The sequence below is a fragment of the Cyphellophora attinorum genome (assembly GCF_001299255.1).
Source record: "Cyphellophora attinorum strain CBS 131958 chromosome Unknown Contig20, whole genome shotgun sequence".
Lineage (NCBI taxonomy): Eukaryota > Fungi > Ascomycota > Eurotiomycetes > Chaetothyriales > Cyphellophoraceae > Cyphellophora > Cyphellophora attinorum.
The window spans coordinates 40,807-57,601 of NW_017253248.1; the positions used below are offsets into that span (position 1 = coordinate 40,807).

General features: G+C 53.7%; 8 protein-coding genes across 8 annotated transcripts; 4 read left to right on the plus strand and 4 right to left on the minus strand.

Moving 5' to 3' along the window:
* Positions 1-164: 164 nt before the first annotated feature.
* Positions 165-1,537, minus strand: AB675_1000 (uncharacterized protein; the record flags this gene model as incomplete). The annotated part of the gene is made up of 2 exons (XM_018138747.1): positions 165-588; positions 642-1,537. 2 exons carry the CDS (start codon positions 1,535-1,537, stop codon positions 165-167), a joined length of 1,320 nt encoding a protein of 439 aa, XP_017998193.1.
* A 1,227-nt stretch (positions 1,538-2,764) lies between these two features.
* AB675_1001 (Nitrile-specifier protein 5) lies at positions 2,765-3,478 on the plus strand (the record flags this gene model as incomplete). The annotated part of the gene is made up of 1 exon (XM_018138758.1): positions 2,765-3,478. The coding sequence occupies one exon, from the start codon at positions 2,765-2,767 to the stop codon at positions 3,476-3,478; it is 714 nt and encodes a 237-aa protein (XP_017998110.1).
* A 454-nt stretch (positions 3,479-3,932) lies between these two features.
* Positions 3,933-4,832, minus strand: AB675_1002 (Alpha-protein kinase 1; the record flags this gene model as incomplete). Its single annotated transcript, XM_018138769.1, has 1 exon — positions 3,933-4,832. One exon carries the CDS (start codon positions 4,830-4,832, stop codon positions 3,933-3,935), a length of 900 nt encoding a protein of 299 aa, XP_017998140.1.
* A 933-nt stretch (positions 4,833-5,765) lies between these two features.
* AB675_1003 (Protein bcp1) lies at positions 5,766-6,689 on the plus strand (the record flags this gene model as incomplete). Its single annotated transcript, XM_018138780.1, has 1 exon — positions 5,766-6,689. One exon carries the CDS (start codon positions 5,766-5,768, stop codon positions 6,687-6,689), a length of 924 nt encoding a protein of 307 aa, XP_017998061.1.
* A 142-nt stretch (positions 6,690-6,831) lies between these two features.
* AB675_1004 (Chorismate mutase) lies at positions 6,832-7,662 on the minus strand (the record flags this gene model as incomplete). The annotated part of the gene is made up of 1 exon (XM_018138791.1): positions 6,832-7,662. One exon carries the CDS (start codon positions 7,660-7,662, stop codon positions 6,832-6,834), a length of 831 nt encoding a protein of 276 aa, XP_017998086.1.
* A 617-nt stretch (positions 7,663-8,279) lies between these two features.
* On the plus strand, positions 8,280-10,409 carry AB675_1005 (Mitochondrial division protein 1; the record flags this gene model as incomplete). The annotated part of the gene is made up of 3 exons (XM_018138802.1): positions 8,280-8,324; positions 8,381-10,048; positions 10,119-10,409. 3 exons carry the CDS (start codon positions 8,280-8,282, stop codon positions 10,407-10,409), a joined length of 2,004 nt encoding a protein of 667 aa, XP_017998002.1.
* Positions 10,410-13,476: 3,067 nt separating this feature from the next.
* Positions 13,477-14,322, minus strand: AB675_1006 (uncharacterized protein; the record flags this gene model as incomplete). Its single annotated transcript, XM_018138813.1, has 1 exon — positions 13,477-14,322. One exon carries the CDS (start codon positions 14,320-14,322, stop codon positions 13,477-13,479), a length of 846 nt encoding a protein of 281 aa, XP_017998032.1.
* Positions 14,323-14,672: 350 nt separating this feature from the next.
* Positions 14,673-15,754, plus strand: AB675_1007 (uncharacterized protein; the record flags this gene model as incomplete). Its single annotated transcript, XM_018138823.1, has 2 exons — positions 14,673-14,910; positions 14,952-15,754. 2 exons carry the CDS (start codon positions 14,673-14,675, stop codon positions 15,752-15,754), a joined length of 1,041 nt encoding a protein of 346 aa, XP_017998165.1.
* Positions 15,755-16,795: the final 1,041 nt, after the last annotated feature.

Here is a 16,795-nt window from a genome sequence, read left to right on the forward strand (position 1 = left end):
CACTGCTAGCAATGCACTAATGTTTGCGTAGGCCATCTCCTATCGCGGATGCTATAGCGATTCAACCAGAGCCTCATTAAGTTCCCCTTCTCGATGGCCGTCATTCGGCTTACCGATGCGAGTGCTTTGAGTCAGGAACCCATCCGGCAATGCTCCAGGCAATGCTATTCTATGCTGAGACTTTGCTGCCTCTCCTCAGGCAGCTTCGTCCACCGACTGACCTCAACCCGACCCTCCTTGATCACCGCCAACAAGTGCTGCTCCGGACTATCCAACACCTTGATATCCTCCAGCGGATTCGCATTCAACACCAACATATCCGCCACAAACCCCGTCTCAATCTGCCCCAGCCTCCCCTCCATCCCAAGCATCTTCGCCCCATTGACCGTAGCAGCCTGCAAGATCTTGCCAGCCCCCAACACTTCTGCCCTCAACACAAACTCCCTCGTCTGAAACTGCATCATACTCGCCAACAAATCCGACCCGTAACACATCACAACCCCCTCCCTGTCCGCAATCCTAACCGACTCCTTCCCCGCCTTAACAACAGCCTCATTCTTCCGCCTACTCTCCTCCGGCAAGAACGCACTAAACGGCTCCCTCCGCATAACATCATACGTCTCAACGTCGGCGTCAAGAACACGCCCTCCCTCGCCATCAACTTCGCCGTCTCCGCATCCAAAAAATTCCCATGCTCAATCCCCTTCACCCCATTCAGCACCGCGTTCCGAATCGCCTCAGGCGTATACGCATGACTAGTAACATACGTCCCACTCTGCCTCGCAACGCCCACAATCGCCCTAATCTCCTCCCCCGAGAACTGCACCATCTCCAACGCATCCGTCTTGCTACTGATCCCACCACTGCCCAAGATCTTAAGAAAATCCGCTCCCTGCCGCAACTCGTCGCGCGCAACGCGCATGCAGTCATCCACCCCATCACAGATCCGCCCTGGCCCAAACACATGGCCCGCGCAACACAATGTCCCTTCCTGACCCGAACCCTCATACTCATCACGCAGATCGCCGTGTCCACCAGTCTGAGAGAGCTGGTGGCCAGCGATGAAGAGGCGTGGGCCCCGCACGATGCCGGCGGCGATGGCGTGCTTGAGGGCCACGGAACTGCCGCCGCAGTCGCGGACGGTGGTGAAGCCGCGGGCCAGCATGGCGGCGCAGAGGTGAGGTGTGCGGTAGGAGCGGATCTCGAGTGGGAGGCGCTTCATTTGGCTGAGTGTGGGGGTGCCGGGGACGTATTGGAGGTGGACGTGGCTGTCGATTAGGCCGGGGAGGATGTAGCGGTTCGTGAGGTCGAGGTCGATGGTTTCGGTGAAGGAGGCAGTGGATGCTGTTGGAGTTGGGTTCGGGTCTGGGTCTGATGGTGAGGTGACGGACTCGAAGGTGCCGTTGCTCATTGTGACGGTCACATTCTTGCGGATGATGCCTTGGACTGGGTCAACAAGGTTGGCGTTGCGGAAGACGTAGCGCTTTGCTGGCGGTCGAAGCCAGGGAATACCTGATTCTATCGTCTTTTCTGCCATATTGTATCGATATCGAGCTTTAGCCGTCCTGCAACGATGGACATGCCCAAACCTTCAGACAACTGTCTTCAGGTTCAATGTCTGCTCTCACGGTGCGGCTGCTTGTCCCCAGTCTACTCTCGTAAAGATGGGTCACAGGTCAAACCTGAACCTTGCCACTTACAATGCCCTGCCATAACTGTACGATCGGATAGCTCCTCAACTTCCTCCAACCTGCCGCCAACAACGGCTGCTTTCTCCAAACCCCATCACGCCGGTCGTCTAGTCTTGTTAGTGTACACCTCTGTTCCACATTAATGTCGATCTGTTCCTGAAAGTGTATGGGATGCAAGTTAGGAGGAGCCGCGCGATAGGACAAGTCCGAGTGTGTTACCTCTATTTTTGCGGGCAACAGAGCAGCCTACGTTTCTCTCACGAAGCACTGCCCACGCGAAGAGCTCGGACTCGCAATCCGTCTTTGCTCTGATCATACTATGCCGTTTGTAGCAGTGGACAGAGTCATAAGGCCAATCAACTGACATCTTGATTCTGGAACATCAGCCATAGGCTTGTGCTGATGCGTAAAGCTGCGTAAAATGCGCAAAATGGTCCGCCAGTCGAAGCTGTTGTGTGAATAACGCGTCTATATCGCGTGAAGAGGAAGTTGAATTCATGGTGAGAATGACATGAAGGCAGTTGAACTTATGAAGAGAATTTGGTGGAGTGGACTGACGAATATGATGTTCCTGATCCATCAAAATGACAGTGCCGTAAGGATATTTCGGTCGCTTCACGAAACCGGTTGACTGCTCAGAGATTCCGAATTGAGAGGAGCGCGTCGTGCAGATTCACTGCCTGATATCGTTAATGTCCTCAAATGCAATCGCAACCGTGCTCGTCTTTCTCTGACTTCTCAACATCAATATGACAGCAAGATGCGCAAGCTGGGCTCGCTGCCGGCTCTACAGAAGTCGTCGCATTCATTGTCGATCATCGGAGACAGCGCGTGCATATTTGGCGGCGAGCTAAAGCCACGAGAACCGATAGATGGTGATACTCACGTACTCGATCTACTGCGAGGTGAGCAGACTTAGGTATTGATGGCTCTTCTCACCTTCATTTCCAGATGATCATGCCTCAGTGAACACGCTCACTGCCACGGCCTGGAGTCCGCAGCCAAGGGTTGGGTCAGCAACAACAACGGTAGATCGCAATGTGTACCTCTTCTCTGGGCGTGGGGGTGTCGACATGGCACCCCTTGAGGAGAATGGTGTACTGTGGGTGTTGGGTCCTGTTGAGGAGGGCTGGGCCCGCATCGGACCGATAGATGATAGTGCGCCGAAGCCCGAAGGCCGCAGCTATCACGCTATGACCAGTGATGGCGTCGACAAGATTTATTTGCATGCTGGCTGTCCCGAGAAAGGCAGACTGAGCGACATGTGGTCGTTCAGTATCAGATGGAGGACTTGGAAGCAGCTTGCTGACGCGCCAGGTCCAGCAAGGGGTGGAGCATCCATCGCATACACCGAAGGGCAAGTATGGCGCATGAACGGCTTTGATGGCAAGGTTGAGCACGGCGGTGCTCTTGATGTGTACGACTGTGCCGCAGATGCATGGCAAACAATCACTTACGAGGCCGACGGCAAATCTGGGCCAACGGCACGCAGCGTCTGCAGCCTACTTGCTCTCGAGGTGGGCGGGAAGCCGTCCTTGGTGACGATGTTTGGTGAAAGTGATCCGAGCAATCTGGGCCATGCGGGTGCAGGAAACATGCTCGGAGATGTCTGGCTCTTCGACATCGCGTCTAAGACATGGCAGCTTGTTGAGACATCTGGCCCGACACCGCCTCCGAGAGGGTGGTTTGATGCAGATGTTCTGACTGCGAAGCCTTCGATACTTGTGACAGGAGGCTTGAAGGCCACGAATGAGCGATTGGATGACGCGTGGATTTTGGCTTTTTGAGCCTGGACGAGATTGTTCCGATTGCTGGTCATGGTAAAGTGCATGATAGATAGACAAAAATGTTCGAGCAAACGACCAACGTAGGTAGCAACCTAGCTTGTCAACCGGTCTCGTGAAGCGATGGACATACAATATGGTCTGGCAGTAGGTAGTTTTATTCGTTTGTTCTACACGGAGGGTTTGTGACCCATTATACCAATGTGCGCAGATCTAGTTACTGCAGAGAAGTCGATTGCGGATGATGGCGCACTGCTTATGTAGAGTGCCTCGTCATTTTCGTGCAAGAGGAGATCCTCAAAAAGCTCTCTTAAGTCTTCACTGGTCCGTGATAGTAGCCATATCATATTCTGTTGTAATATGTCATTCATCGACCGAGCCTGAAACTCAGAGGTGTTCCTATGGTGGCTTTCTCTCCAAGAGAATGCCCTGTAATACGCCTCCACAGACGAACCCATCAGTACTCAGAGATCTCTCTGAGGCGGGACGATGCAGCAGGCCGAGCCAGAGAGGTAGGAACTGTGCGCCGCATCCGCATCAGGGATCCTTCCTGAGGCTCGTAGAATTGTCGCGGGTTCGCTGGCTTGTGCGAGTGGTCTCGGCAGTAAGGGTTACACTCGTGCTGACTGAAGAACGATCTGATGCCTTTCGGGCCCAAGTCTGTGACGCCGAACTCTTCGGTTTGGGAAAGAATGACAGGATCTGAGAGAACGACTTCCTTCTGGTAGATACCGCCCTGGAGGTCACAGAGGACAAAGTTGCCGCGGGTGACGTGGTAGCTGAAGTGGCTCAAGGCTTGCATGACCATGCCCCATGTCGTAGATTCGTCGACCCAACCAGTGTTGCTGTTGAACTTCTCGTAGTTCTGGATGAATGGCTCAACGATCATCTTTACACCTTTCAATTTGCTGCCTTCCAATCCTGTCCAGACCGCAGGAACATTGATCTTCACAGTCTTGGTTACGATGCCCATATTGTTGAATAGGTCGACGATCTCCAGTGCCTTGGCCGCGGCCTTGATGTCGAGTGTGAAGTAGTCCTTGGAGAAGACCGAGCCTGACTTGAACCACTTGCAAACACAAGCCTGACCTTCACGCTCACCGTGGGTATACGTTCCCTTGGCCACCCAACGAAATGCGCCTTCGGCAAACGGGTACTCGAGAGCGTCGTCCTCAAACACGGCCCGAGAAGCGTTGTTGTGCCGGCCGGCGCTGTTAGAAGGGGCGACGGGGATGTCGATCTGATGGCCATGTACGCAAGCCGCACAGCGCGAGACTCCGACTGGCTTAGACCACTGATTGCCTGTGTACGACGTTCGAGGGAGCTCTCGTGAGCAAGATGCGCAGACTCTGCCCATGTTGTGGCGTACTAGGGATAGAATGTCAGAAATGAGTTGTGGTGTGAAGCAGCCGCAGAATCCGAAGGTGATGGACAGCCAGGGTGTCCAAGACTGACCGCTCGTTTACGTGACTTACCTGGTATGGAAGTATCGGTCGTTATGAAGGGATTTGAGAGGTTAGGCTTTAGGATTTACGGGTGGAAGAGGGATGAAGTAGAGAATCTGTCCAGACCGGTGCAAGGCAGGGATTTTCAAGCTCTCACGGCATTGTGATCGGTGACAAGTGATCCTCGTTCCCGTGGTGTGATGAGGTCGCAGTTACCTGGACCTCCTGCTCAGGCAGGCACGATGTGTACTGTTTGTCAACTGGGGAAGGAATCGTTATCGGCGGGAATTTGCAGCCGTGATCGTTTGCTCACCGGCCCCGTCTGCAAGGTCGATGTAGTAGCAAATTGCTCAACGACAGGCGCTACCTAGGCAACAAGACTGTGAAAGTAGCTCATACTAGGGTTTCAACAGCTGAGCAGCTGTCGTTGGCAATCTTCGGGCGGGTTGAGATGCAAATGTTCCAGACTTCCAGGTCTCGGCTGAAACCAGTCAAGCGCTTTGGCGTGTGTCATCACCGCACAGATCACACGGCGAGCAGCATGGTACAACGGACCATATCCGTTCATGAGCACGGGTTGCAGGTCCCAAGTTTTAGCACGGAAGAAGTTATGGAAGCACCAGCCAAAGTATCTACCTACCTCCGTAGTGTCGACTTGTCATCCGGTCTGCTGAAACGACTTTGCGAAATGCGCGGTAGGCTGTTTTTCTCCGACATCAAGACAAGGCAAAAAGTTTTCGATGCCGGTTTGGTTGCCTTCTTTCGATTTTGTAGGTACTAACGGATCGAAGTATCATCCTGAAAACCACTCGTTCATAGCCACCTCAACTTGGGATACAGTCAACATGTCGAAGCGCAAGCAACAGTCAGAAGACAAGGCTATCACCAACTCCAGTGGCAACGCCCACGTAGAAGAAGACTCAGGCGACTCGGACGAAGACTTCGAGACTCTCGATGTGGATTTCGAGTGGTTCGATCCCAGCCCCGAGATCGATTTCCATGGCATCAAGTCTCTACTGAACCAGCTCTTCGACATCGACGCCGTCAACCTCAACATCTCCGCCCTCACAGATCTGATTCTTAGCCAGCCTACTCTCGGATCGACAGTAAAAGTCGACGGGCAGGAAACGGACGCTTATGCATTCTTGTCGGTCATAAACTTGCACACACACACCACTGCCGATGGCAGCAAGCCATTCGTGGCGGAACTGGCATCATACCTACGCTCTCGCAGCGCGAGCAATACTCAACTTAGCACTCTAACAACCCTGCTATCACAAACGCCACTCCCAAAGATCGGCTTGATACTCACAGACCGCCTCATCAACTGCCCCGCAGAAGTCGCACCGCCCATGTACGCCTTCCTGCCGGAGGAGATCGCCTGGGCTGTCCAGGAAGGCGAGCCATACGAGTTCACGCATTACCTCATCGTAAGCAAGACTTACACGGAAATCGCATCACAACTCGACAATGGTGAAGATGAGCGACCGAAGAAGAAGAAGAAGCAGAAAGGTGGCAGCGGTGGATCTGGAGGAGGGGCATTCGAGACGATGTACTTCCATCCCGAGGACGAAGTCTTTGAGCGATATGCACTGTGTGCGGGTGGTTATGAGTACGCGACGCAGCGGGACGAGGGAACGAGCGATTCAAAGAGGGCTTTTCAGGAGATGGGAATTCGGCCGATGGGGAGGTTGATTCTGATTGAGGCGGGGAAGTTTACGGAAGCGGTGGCCGCGGTTGGGGAGTTCTTGAAGCCGCTAGGAGCTTGAGGGGCTGGGGTGGCTTTGCAGCAAACCGGTGCGGCCTGATTCTGGTCTGTCTATTGTTCTACTGAGTGAGGATTTCCCAGCACCGCCGCCTGTGCTACGGATGCATGATGGAGGAACGACTTTCGACACGAGAGCTGAGCGACTACTCCCACTCCGTCCCCTTTAGCCGCTGCATCAAATATTCGACCTCCACAACCTTCGTTAACGGAATCACGACCTCCTTATACATCCGCACCACCGCATCAACATTGATCTTCCCCTCCTCAACACCTCCCGCCGGCGCAATCGACGGGTCCGTCCCATACGTCTTGGCCTTTAACCCCAACCGCTCCAACACCTTCGCCTCAACCTTACTATCCGTGATCGCCTCATCAATACCCTTCCGATCCTCAGCCTTGATCAACTTGACAAACCTCTCCGTCTCCTTCCGAAACTTCGACTCCGCAACAAACTTGCCAAAATGAATCCTCCGACTCAGCGCCTGCAAACACGCGACATCGCACGTCGCGGCACTCCCGTAATTCTCCTTGGCCTCGCCTCGATCGCCCCTCCCGTCGAAATGCCGGCATGCTTCCGGCAGGATCTCAGCGATATATCTCTGCTTGATCACATCGTTGACATTGACGTCGTTCGGATGCAGGATCTGTGGGTATGCGAGGCTGCTCAGCATCGGCCGCTGGAGGACTTGTGGGAAGAACGGATATTCGTCGGGGGAGTCGTAGCGGCGGACGAGGGAGTGCAGGGTTTCGGTGGAGGAGAGCATGTAGTCCATGAGGGATAGCGTGGGTGGGAGGGCAAGGTTGGTGGTGGGGATGGGGAGGAGTTGGGGGTCGTAGATCGTGGCGTTGAGGGGGAATTGGACGCGTTCGATTAGGTGGAAGGTTATGGTATCCTCCAGACGGATGAGCTGGAAGCGAATGTTCGCCAGGTCGAGAGCCTTTGTGGCATCGGAGAGGTCGATTGCGCTGTCCATGCTCGCGGAAGACCTTTTGTGCTGTAGAGCCGGTGTCTCGTTCGTAGCGCCTGGCACTACCAGCGTCTTCTCGCCGTTCGTCTGTGAAGGTGTATGCATGCGATTTGGTGCTCGTCCGCGCTATGTCGAGGTGCGAAGGAGAGTCCTAGGTAGAGCCGCGGCGAAGGCCATCTATGAATACTAAAGAGTGCGTGTGTTTCAAGTATGCGAAAAGAATGCGAGAGTGTAGTTGGCCTGAAGTGAGATCTGTTCAGGAATCATGCAGTGCTGGAGCTTTCAAGGTGTGCGCGGGCCGTTGCTGTGTGGGGAGGGGTGTCGGAGGTCGGAGGACGTCACTTTTTTTCTCCATCGCTGCCGCCGCGGTCTCAAGGGCTCGCGTGCAAGCGACATGGGTACCTTAGGTACAAGCATCGTGTTCATCTCCAGTGCAGCTTGTAGGCCACCGACTTGATCACTTGCTTGAATACATACACATTGCTAAGGACTCTTCGCGGACACGACCTTGCTTTCCCATATTGATTGAAGCTCCTCCCATTTGGGGGACAGCGATCTCCTTGTACTGGATGGCCGGCTCCAGAACACATAGCCGCAATGCTTCAGAGACGCGACGAACCTCTATGGCGGACGAGGGGGAGACTTCGGTGCTCGGGGCAGTGCTAGATGTACGTTGCCTAGGTCCCAAATGGGCGCGTAGCGTCAATTGACACAGTTCCACTAGACGCGACAGCTCGAGGCGTTTGGCCGCAAGGTGACAGCCACCGCCGGACAACTAATGGGCGGCGAAGAAACAACAGGACAGTACAACAATGCCATGCGGAGCATATCGAGGACCATGCGTCGACCAGCCCTCCAGCGCTCAGTTTTCTCCTTTACCCAACAAGCTCCCTCTGAACTCATCAGAGCACGGGTCGCCCCCACTGAGATCGCCCATCGAGCCATCACCTACATCTCCGACGAGCAGCTCAGCAACATCCCCGATGATGACAATACATACTCGCTTTTTCAGGGCTTTCAAGCCTCTTTGCCAGAGGCCGACACCGAGCACAGGAAAGGCCATAGGCGGCGGGCATCCAAGCAGAAACTCCTTGGTGCTGTCGATCTAGAAGAAGATGGACCGCCAACGATACAAAGCGTCAAAAAGAAGCGAAATGCTGTGAACCACAGACTCGAGATGATGGGTATCCGAAAGAACATGTGTGCTACCGAGATCAGGGAGATCGATAGCAAGATCGCCAATCTGCACGCTATGCGACAGATCGTGCTTGAGAGGCTGGCCAGTCTAGAGGACGAGGAGGGAGAGGTGGACAAGGAGCTACAGGATCTCGACAACAACATTGAGGACATGCAGGATGATCTTGATGCTCAGATGGAGGCGGCATCTATCGCCGAAACGCAGGATCGACCCGTGACGCCCGAGTCAACAGGCGAAGACCCGTCATTCATGTCTGAATCCATCTACCAAAAGCTACCCTCATCATCAGTCACACCCTCACCCAAATCGCGCCGCCGCCCAAAGTACACTAAACGAAAATCCATGCCCGTCCTCCACGAGCACCTCGAATCAGGCACCAACCTCAAAACCATCCCAGCACACACCGACATTATTACCGCCCTCGACTTCGACCAGCCATTCGGCACCATGGTCACCGCCGCCCTCGACGACACCGTCCGCGTCTGGGACCTCAACCTAGGCCGATGCATGGGCTTCCTCGAAGGCCACACGGCGTCCGTCCGCTGCCTGCAAGTGGAAGACAACATCGTCGCCACCGGCAGCCTCGACGCCACTATCCGCCTCTGGGACCTTTCCCAAGCGAGGTACGAGCCCCACGAACACAAATCTACCTATGATGATCCCAGCCGCGCCGACGAGGAAGACGAAGAGGCTGCACTCGGTTTTGGGAATGAGCACGAAGACGAGCCTCCTCCACCCCCACCGGACGCAATGGCGGATTGTCCACTTACTGTGCTGGAAGCTCACATCGACGAAGTCACCGCTCTGCACCTCCGTGGCGACACTCTAGTGTCTGGCTCCGCCGACAAAACTTTGCGGCAATGGGATCTCGTAAAGGGTCGCTGCGTGCAGACCCTAGATGTTCTCTGGGCTGCGGCACAAGCCAGTGCTACCATCAACACTAACCCAACCTCAACATCGGAACCGCAATGGCGACCATCAGGTCGCGCCGCCGACGCAACCGCGGACTTTGTCGGCGCACTACAGGTTTTCGACGCTGCGCTGGCGTGTGGGACAGCAGATGGGATGGTCCGGCTGTGGGATCTGAGGTCAGGCCAAGTCCACCGAAGTCTGGTGGGTCATACGGGCCCCGTGACGTGTCTGCAGTTCGATCAGACGCATCTTGTGACGGGGAGTGTGGATCGGAGTATTCGCGTAAGTACAGCTTTTCCCCTGCATACGATCTCTGCCTCGAAAGGCACTCAGCTGACACTCTCCTTTACAGATATGGGATCTCCGCACAGGCAGTATTTACGACGCCTTCGCCTACGATAATCCAATAACCTCAATGATGTTTGACTCGCGGCATATTGTTGCGGCTGCCGGGGAGGACGTGGTTAAGGTTTATGACAAGACCGACGGGCGGCAGGTAGATGTTGGTGTTGGAGCCAACCTGTCAGTAGAAGACCGCATGAATGAGAATACAGGGCGAGGTGTGGTTGAGCGGGTCCGATTGAAGGACGGATATCTTGTTGAGGGACGGCGGAGTGGAAGCGTTGGGGTCTGGACTGTTTGATGTCGGGGCTGGTGTGTCGGGAAGGAGAAAGCGTGCAGAAGTGCTAGGACATGGCAGGGCCAAGGCTTTGACTTGCATGCCGGTGATCGTCTACAACCTCCGAACGTCCACAAGTTCGAAGGATAGGCAGGCGTCCTTCCTGAAGCGGATTTCCATCTGTTCCGCGTGCAGAGTACCTTTGGAGGCGATATCAAGCGGCGACGCAATGCTGTTGATCGGTTGGTGGTCACCGCTTAGGGCCGCGGGTGGTCTAGTCTTGTGGTCAGCTTCTAGACATCAGTCCATTGCCGTCCTCGACGAGTAGACGTCCTTCCCAAAGTGGTCTTTCATCTGCTCCGCATGCTGAGTACCTTACACAGCAAGCCAGGGCTCTTGGAGGCGCTGTCAGGCGGCAATGAAATGATTAGGGCAGCGAGAGATCCGGGGTTGACAATGGCTTCGAGTCATCCGGCGTGTCGAGAGACCTTGGGTAGAGTTTTGATTTGCATACCCTACACCACGGAGATAGCAGTGTCAGCTGATCGCTGCAGACTCAGGCATATCCTGCAGAAGGCAGCTGCGGCTACAGCGCGTTTGAGAGCCCTGTGGAATGGTGGAGAGGGAACAGGAGCCGCAATGGAAGACACGCACATGATCATTTCCTTCCAAAGTTCTCCAAGGCTGAAGACCTAAATGGGACCCTATCTCCGCCCGTCCCCGTAATATCCCGCACAATAGTCAATCGGGACGACGGTCGTCCTATTTGCCTACCCCACACTACGGATTTCTACCGCCCTCGAAGGATGTTGCTAGAGGTCTATCAATGCCAGCTGAGTAGCAGTGAGTAAGAGTATGGAATTGAAGAGCCGCAATTGGCACGAGAAGCACAGCAAGCCTTCGTAATGTATAGATGCGATTATATACGCTGAGCAATCGCTGCCTCAGCACAAACATGTTCAGACTTGAAAGCGTCACGCTACTTTCGATGAATGCATTTTGCTACCCTGCTTAAGCATTCCAATCCTACCCGCAGCATCACCTGTCCTAGGCTTCTCTAAACACCCGTACCTAAGCCACAGAGCAATGGGCATTCCTTTAACCCATGAGCCTTTTCCTACTGCCCCTACTGCCGGAAAAGTCAGCTGTGCTGTCGTCAAGCCCGTAGCGTCAGCGGTCCTAGGCTCAATGTGACTTTCTGGGGTGAGTCCTTCGTGTATTCACAGGTCAGTGCCTATGATTCTGTAGATCCCTTCCATGTTCCTGCGGCTGCGTTTTTTCCGACGTCGATTTCTGCACATACTCCTTGTCGGTTTGAGTATCCTTGACGAGCATGTTCCATTGCATTGGCGTTTGGTGCGTCTGTGTTTGAAGACCCGTGAGAATTTGACATGCTGGTCGCCTGGGTATTGTTGCGTTTAGTAGCGGCGTCCCAACGCACGCTGGCTGAAGGTCAAGTTACTCGGGTCGCGGTACGATGTCTGGCGAATGCTGTGGTCTTTTCGGTGTTGTTCTCGTCCTACTGCAAGAGCAGCAGGTCTCGTCCGATGGCTCGGCTGTTCATGTCTCCAGCTGTTTTGTCCTGCTTCCCGTGCTTAGGATATATATATAGCTACCGTAACTAGTCGTCATGGTGTAGGCTGTGTCCACGGGTTATGTCGACCGCCGAGAGCTTCCCTTTCTTCGAGTTCTTCACGACCGTCGTGAGTACACGTCCTAGCGATCGAAAGTACCTTGCTGTTTTCATGAACGAGACCTATGGTTCCACAATCCTGAGTGCCACTTCATGAATGAGGGTTGGGTATTGTCTCTCCTCCGAGGTCTTCATAGCTGTCGTGGGTATGTTTTCCGGGTGCGGGAAATATACTGCTGGGTAGGCATGGCAATTTCTTCCTTGGCTCTGCCAATCTTGACGCCTTCTTCCACGTAATTGTACTTGTGAGTGTGACTGAGCGCTTCCAAAGGTACTTTGATGGGCCATCTGTCACGGCTGATCCGACCGGTTTCCAGCGTACTTATGAGTTTGCGGTAGTATTTCTCCAGGTATAAATCAGCGCTTTCGAGACGTGTTGTGGCTCCGAACGTTACACGGCGCAGTCGGAAGCACCCATTCGAGCGAGCACATTTGCCCTGCGCGAGAAGTCCATTTCAATTGAAAGTCTCCTCGACTTGACCACTGCGCCGTACACATTGTCTGGGACAAGGCTTTGAGCCCCTGAAGCCTCTATGTGGAAGGGTTCTCCTGAGGGGAAGCTCCTGTGCATTCTCCAAACCCTGGCACGGGCATACCTGTCGTCATCATGCCCCTCTAGACCTGCACGCACGGATGTTGATGGATAACGGTAGAATTTGCATCCCAGCATATGTGTTTGAGACAGCTCTCTTTGTTTTGTGATGCATCTATTGTCAAAATTCATGGAGCTCGAAAAGGAGACTTTCGGTAGTTGTTTTCAGTACCATATAATTCCCGGTCTGACCAATTCTTGATGCCTTGTAACAGGGTTGCCTGTTCGTGCGACTCTTGCTCCTGGAAACCTTCATTGGACGGCTTTGATGGGTATGCAAGTTGCCAATGTCGTCGATGTCGGCTCGAAGGCGACGAAGAATTGCTCGGCGAGAGCCATGCTGGGGCCGGTGATACTATAAAGTGTTCCTGGGCCAGATTCGGTGGCGTAGCCAGTGATGGCGACATTGGTGATGCCTGCATGGATATTCTCTTCTCCTAGCTGGACCTAAAGAAGACGCTCTTGGATGTTTGTCAATGGCGATGAGTTCCTTGCATCTGACTATGTGCTGGAGACTGAGGACTAGAGGCCGTTCTTCCTCCGCTGTTTGGACAAGTATCGATCATGTGCTGGTCATGCCGGAGTCAGAGACTTCTCAGCACCGTCTCAATAAAATGTGAGCGGCTGTTGTCGGTATACCGCTAAGGGTGGTATGATGATGTTCTTCCTCGAGCTCCAGGTATGCAAACAAAATGCTGCTGCGTTGATGGCTGTGGTCGACGACGCTGACGATGACCTAAAAAGCAGAGATTGGAACGCTAGACTATTGACGCGCTTCGCTTTCTAACGTCGATGTTGCGTTTTCCCTAGAAAGTCGTGCGCCTTTGGATGATGCTAGACTCGTCGATATCAATCGGCCGACCGACAGGCATGTTAATGTCGATGCCTATCTCTGCGAACTTCTCCCTATCATGTGCCAGCTCCTTGGGCGTGATGCAGCCACCCTTACCATCTTTGTGGTAGTAAAGACCCAGATTAGCGGCAAAGGTCTTGTGGACTCGGATATGGCAGCCATTGTACTGCCCTTTCTTAGATGGCTTGCGAACGCCAGCCGTGATACCCATAAGGGCATGATCCCGGCGAAGTTTCGGTTTGATGTATATGGGCGGGTCGTTGTCGACATAGACATCATCGTCCATGTCTGAAGATGTGAAGAGGCGGCGACGCGCCGACGATGGCTCTGCAGCTGTTGGTGCTCCTTTTGGCTTTGCTACAATCCATGCAGCACGCTCTCGCTCTCCACGCATCCTGAACTTCCACTCCGGATACGATTCGGTATAGTATGTATCCGAGCTGAAGTCGGCGAGAGCATCGGCGGCTGCTTTAGCCATGGCGTTGTCATAAGCTTGCAGAGGATTGCTGCTCTTGTTGCTGCTTGATGGTGAGGTGGGAGGAGAGATAGGCGAGAACGACGGTGATCTGTCGATTGCCTCAACAACGGCGATGGCTGCAGCATTGCGAGCTGCAGAAGAGGTCTTCTTGTTGTTGCTCTTACGAGCAGGAGAGGCTACAGGTTTGCAGACAGCAGCGGGAGAAGGCTTCTTGGTGCTGCTGTTGTTGATGCCCTTGGGAGAGGGAGTCTTGTGGAGGGTCTCCTGGTACTCGGCACCCTTTGCTGTGGGCTGACGATTACGGCGGGTGTGCATCGTCATGATGTGGGTGGTAGTTTGTTGTATGAAGAGAGCTTGAGAAGCAGATGTTGAGTTGCAGAAGTGAAGTGGCAGATGTTTTCAATGGAGTGAAGTGGACGATATGCTGGGCGAGTTCTTCATCGAGGATATGGAAGATGCATCAACGAGTACCTTCGATTGCCAAGCCAGAGAGGAACTACTCACACAGGCACAAAGGGACCTCCCTAAGCCCACTGCCCGCCCTAAGAAACCGAAAACACTCTGATCACACTGCTTCGTCACTCTCGGTCTTCACGCTGTCCATTCATACATTCTCGAGCTTCACAACATTCTGTTCATACACTCCCAATCTTCACAGCATCACATTCAAAATGGCTCCCTTTATCACTCTCCGTCTTCGATTTCCGACCTCGGTCAAAATGGAGAAGAGGGCATCACTTCCCGCTCTGCTCGAAGCCGTCAATGCTGCTCAGCAACAAGAAACGGCCACCCTTGCAGCTCTCCTCGACGCCGTCAACGATGCTGCTAAGCAACTCGAAACACAACTAGTCCTGGCCAACGACCCAGCATCGTCCGCCCACCATCCTATCAGGGCAAAGAACTCGCCCAGTACTTCCATTTCGGTTTGAACGGACCGGAAATTCTCTCAGTCCACGCGAAGGACCCCTACGAGACGGAAGACGAATACAGCAGCAAGAACGAGTACAGCAGAGAGGAGAAACACGCTGCGCAGGCACTGCTCGATCTACCTGTAGATCGACGGTCTAGATTTCCAGCTCAAAGCCTCGTAGACGACTACCGACATGTGCTCGAGCTCCGAGTTCCTACACCACCCCAGGAATCGGCAGAAGGAAAATGGCGGGAGATAAAACAGGAGAGGCCAGCCAGACTCAGTGGAGGTATGGAAGTGGAGGTCAGCACGCTGTCGCGTACACTGTCGCCACAAGGTTCTGGATTCTGCGGCCCACAATATCCAGACAACTGGCTACGCTACAGCACCGACCACAAGTATGGCGTGTCCATTAAGGAGGCTACTGTCCCTCCCCTTGGACGCGAGTATGCCCGACGAGAAGACACAGGAAAACTGATACCCCCAGAGAACGTACGCGAGGTGCTCAAACACGGAGTACCAACTGCTGCATGGGACATCGCGCAGCTGGAGTTAGACGACCCATGGGAGAAGAAAGACTACTGGGCACAAGACGCAGAGAAGCGGCTCAGAGCGAAACAGGCGAAGGAGCGCCGTAACGGTGCAAAGCAGCTATCTGGAGCAAGAGTTCACGTCGACGAGATGCATAACAGGGAGCAGGAGACCCTAGGAACGAAGCGAGAGCGGAAGCGGAAGAAGCACTTCAGCAGCGTGGACGAGGACAAGGAGAACGAGAGTCCGATGAAGAAACTGAAGCGATTATGGCCGAAGAAGCTGGAGCGATGGCCGCCGGAGCGGCAGTGATGGCACGTCGTGGAAGAGGAAACACAACACGTATCAGAATACTCGTGTACATATATTCGACACAACTGATGCTATTGTGAAGATCCCCTCAATACATCCCCAGAAAATCCACTTGATTGACCGTGGACGTCTAAAGAACCCCGGTCAGTGATCTGCAGGCTACCCGTTAGCGCTTCGCTAATCTGGTGGCGCATCTCGTATTTCAAGCCACGCGCGTATTTCTTCCCTAAGAAAGAGCACACCGTGCCACTACAATGATGCTTGTGCCGAGGAGTTGAAGTACACGCACAACTGACGTCGCCATCGTCATTGAAGGCACGACAGCAGAAGGAAAAACGCATGTGGGCGATAGACCATGCCAGACCCCGCCCGAAGGCCCATGAATTTACAGTATGTATGCTACCGCCTAAGGAAAAGACTTCGACGCCCTGAAAATTCGCATTTCGGGCACTGTCAGCCCTGAGACGATTCACTCATGGGCATCTAATCGACACCAGTGCTCTCCTACAGTAGGTAATCGATTCGTTACACTTGTCCTCTGGAGGAATTCATTCGTGTGCTGCGGATCACATGCTTCAAGGTTCGCATGAGTCACTTACTCCTGCTTAATGTACTCTCGCGGCTTCAGCTGCTTTTCTGTAGCAAATGAAAAAGCACGACCTGTGCCATTTATTCGAATTTTGATTGGCAACATACAAATACAGTTCCGCCAGCTGTATCCAACTCGAGATTCATCATTGGGCCGGGTTCAAGAAAGGATTTTGTGAGTCACAGAAGCTGATCTGGCAGACCAACCGGCACAATCGCAGGGTATATAACCCTGGCTCCTCCCATTTTCCCTCAGAGACTTTCTTTCCTTCCTTCGTACAACATCTGTCGAATGGTATTGCCGCATTTCAAATATTGCCATACTTGAGCAATGAAATATGTTGATATTTGAAGTCATATGTGTGTGCACCATCGTGTGGCTTTACTCTGTGAAGCCTTTGGGGGTGTTCGTTGTGTCTAGTAGATAGTAGACCGTCGATTGCGGTGTATGTC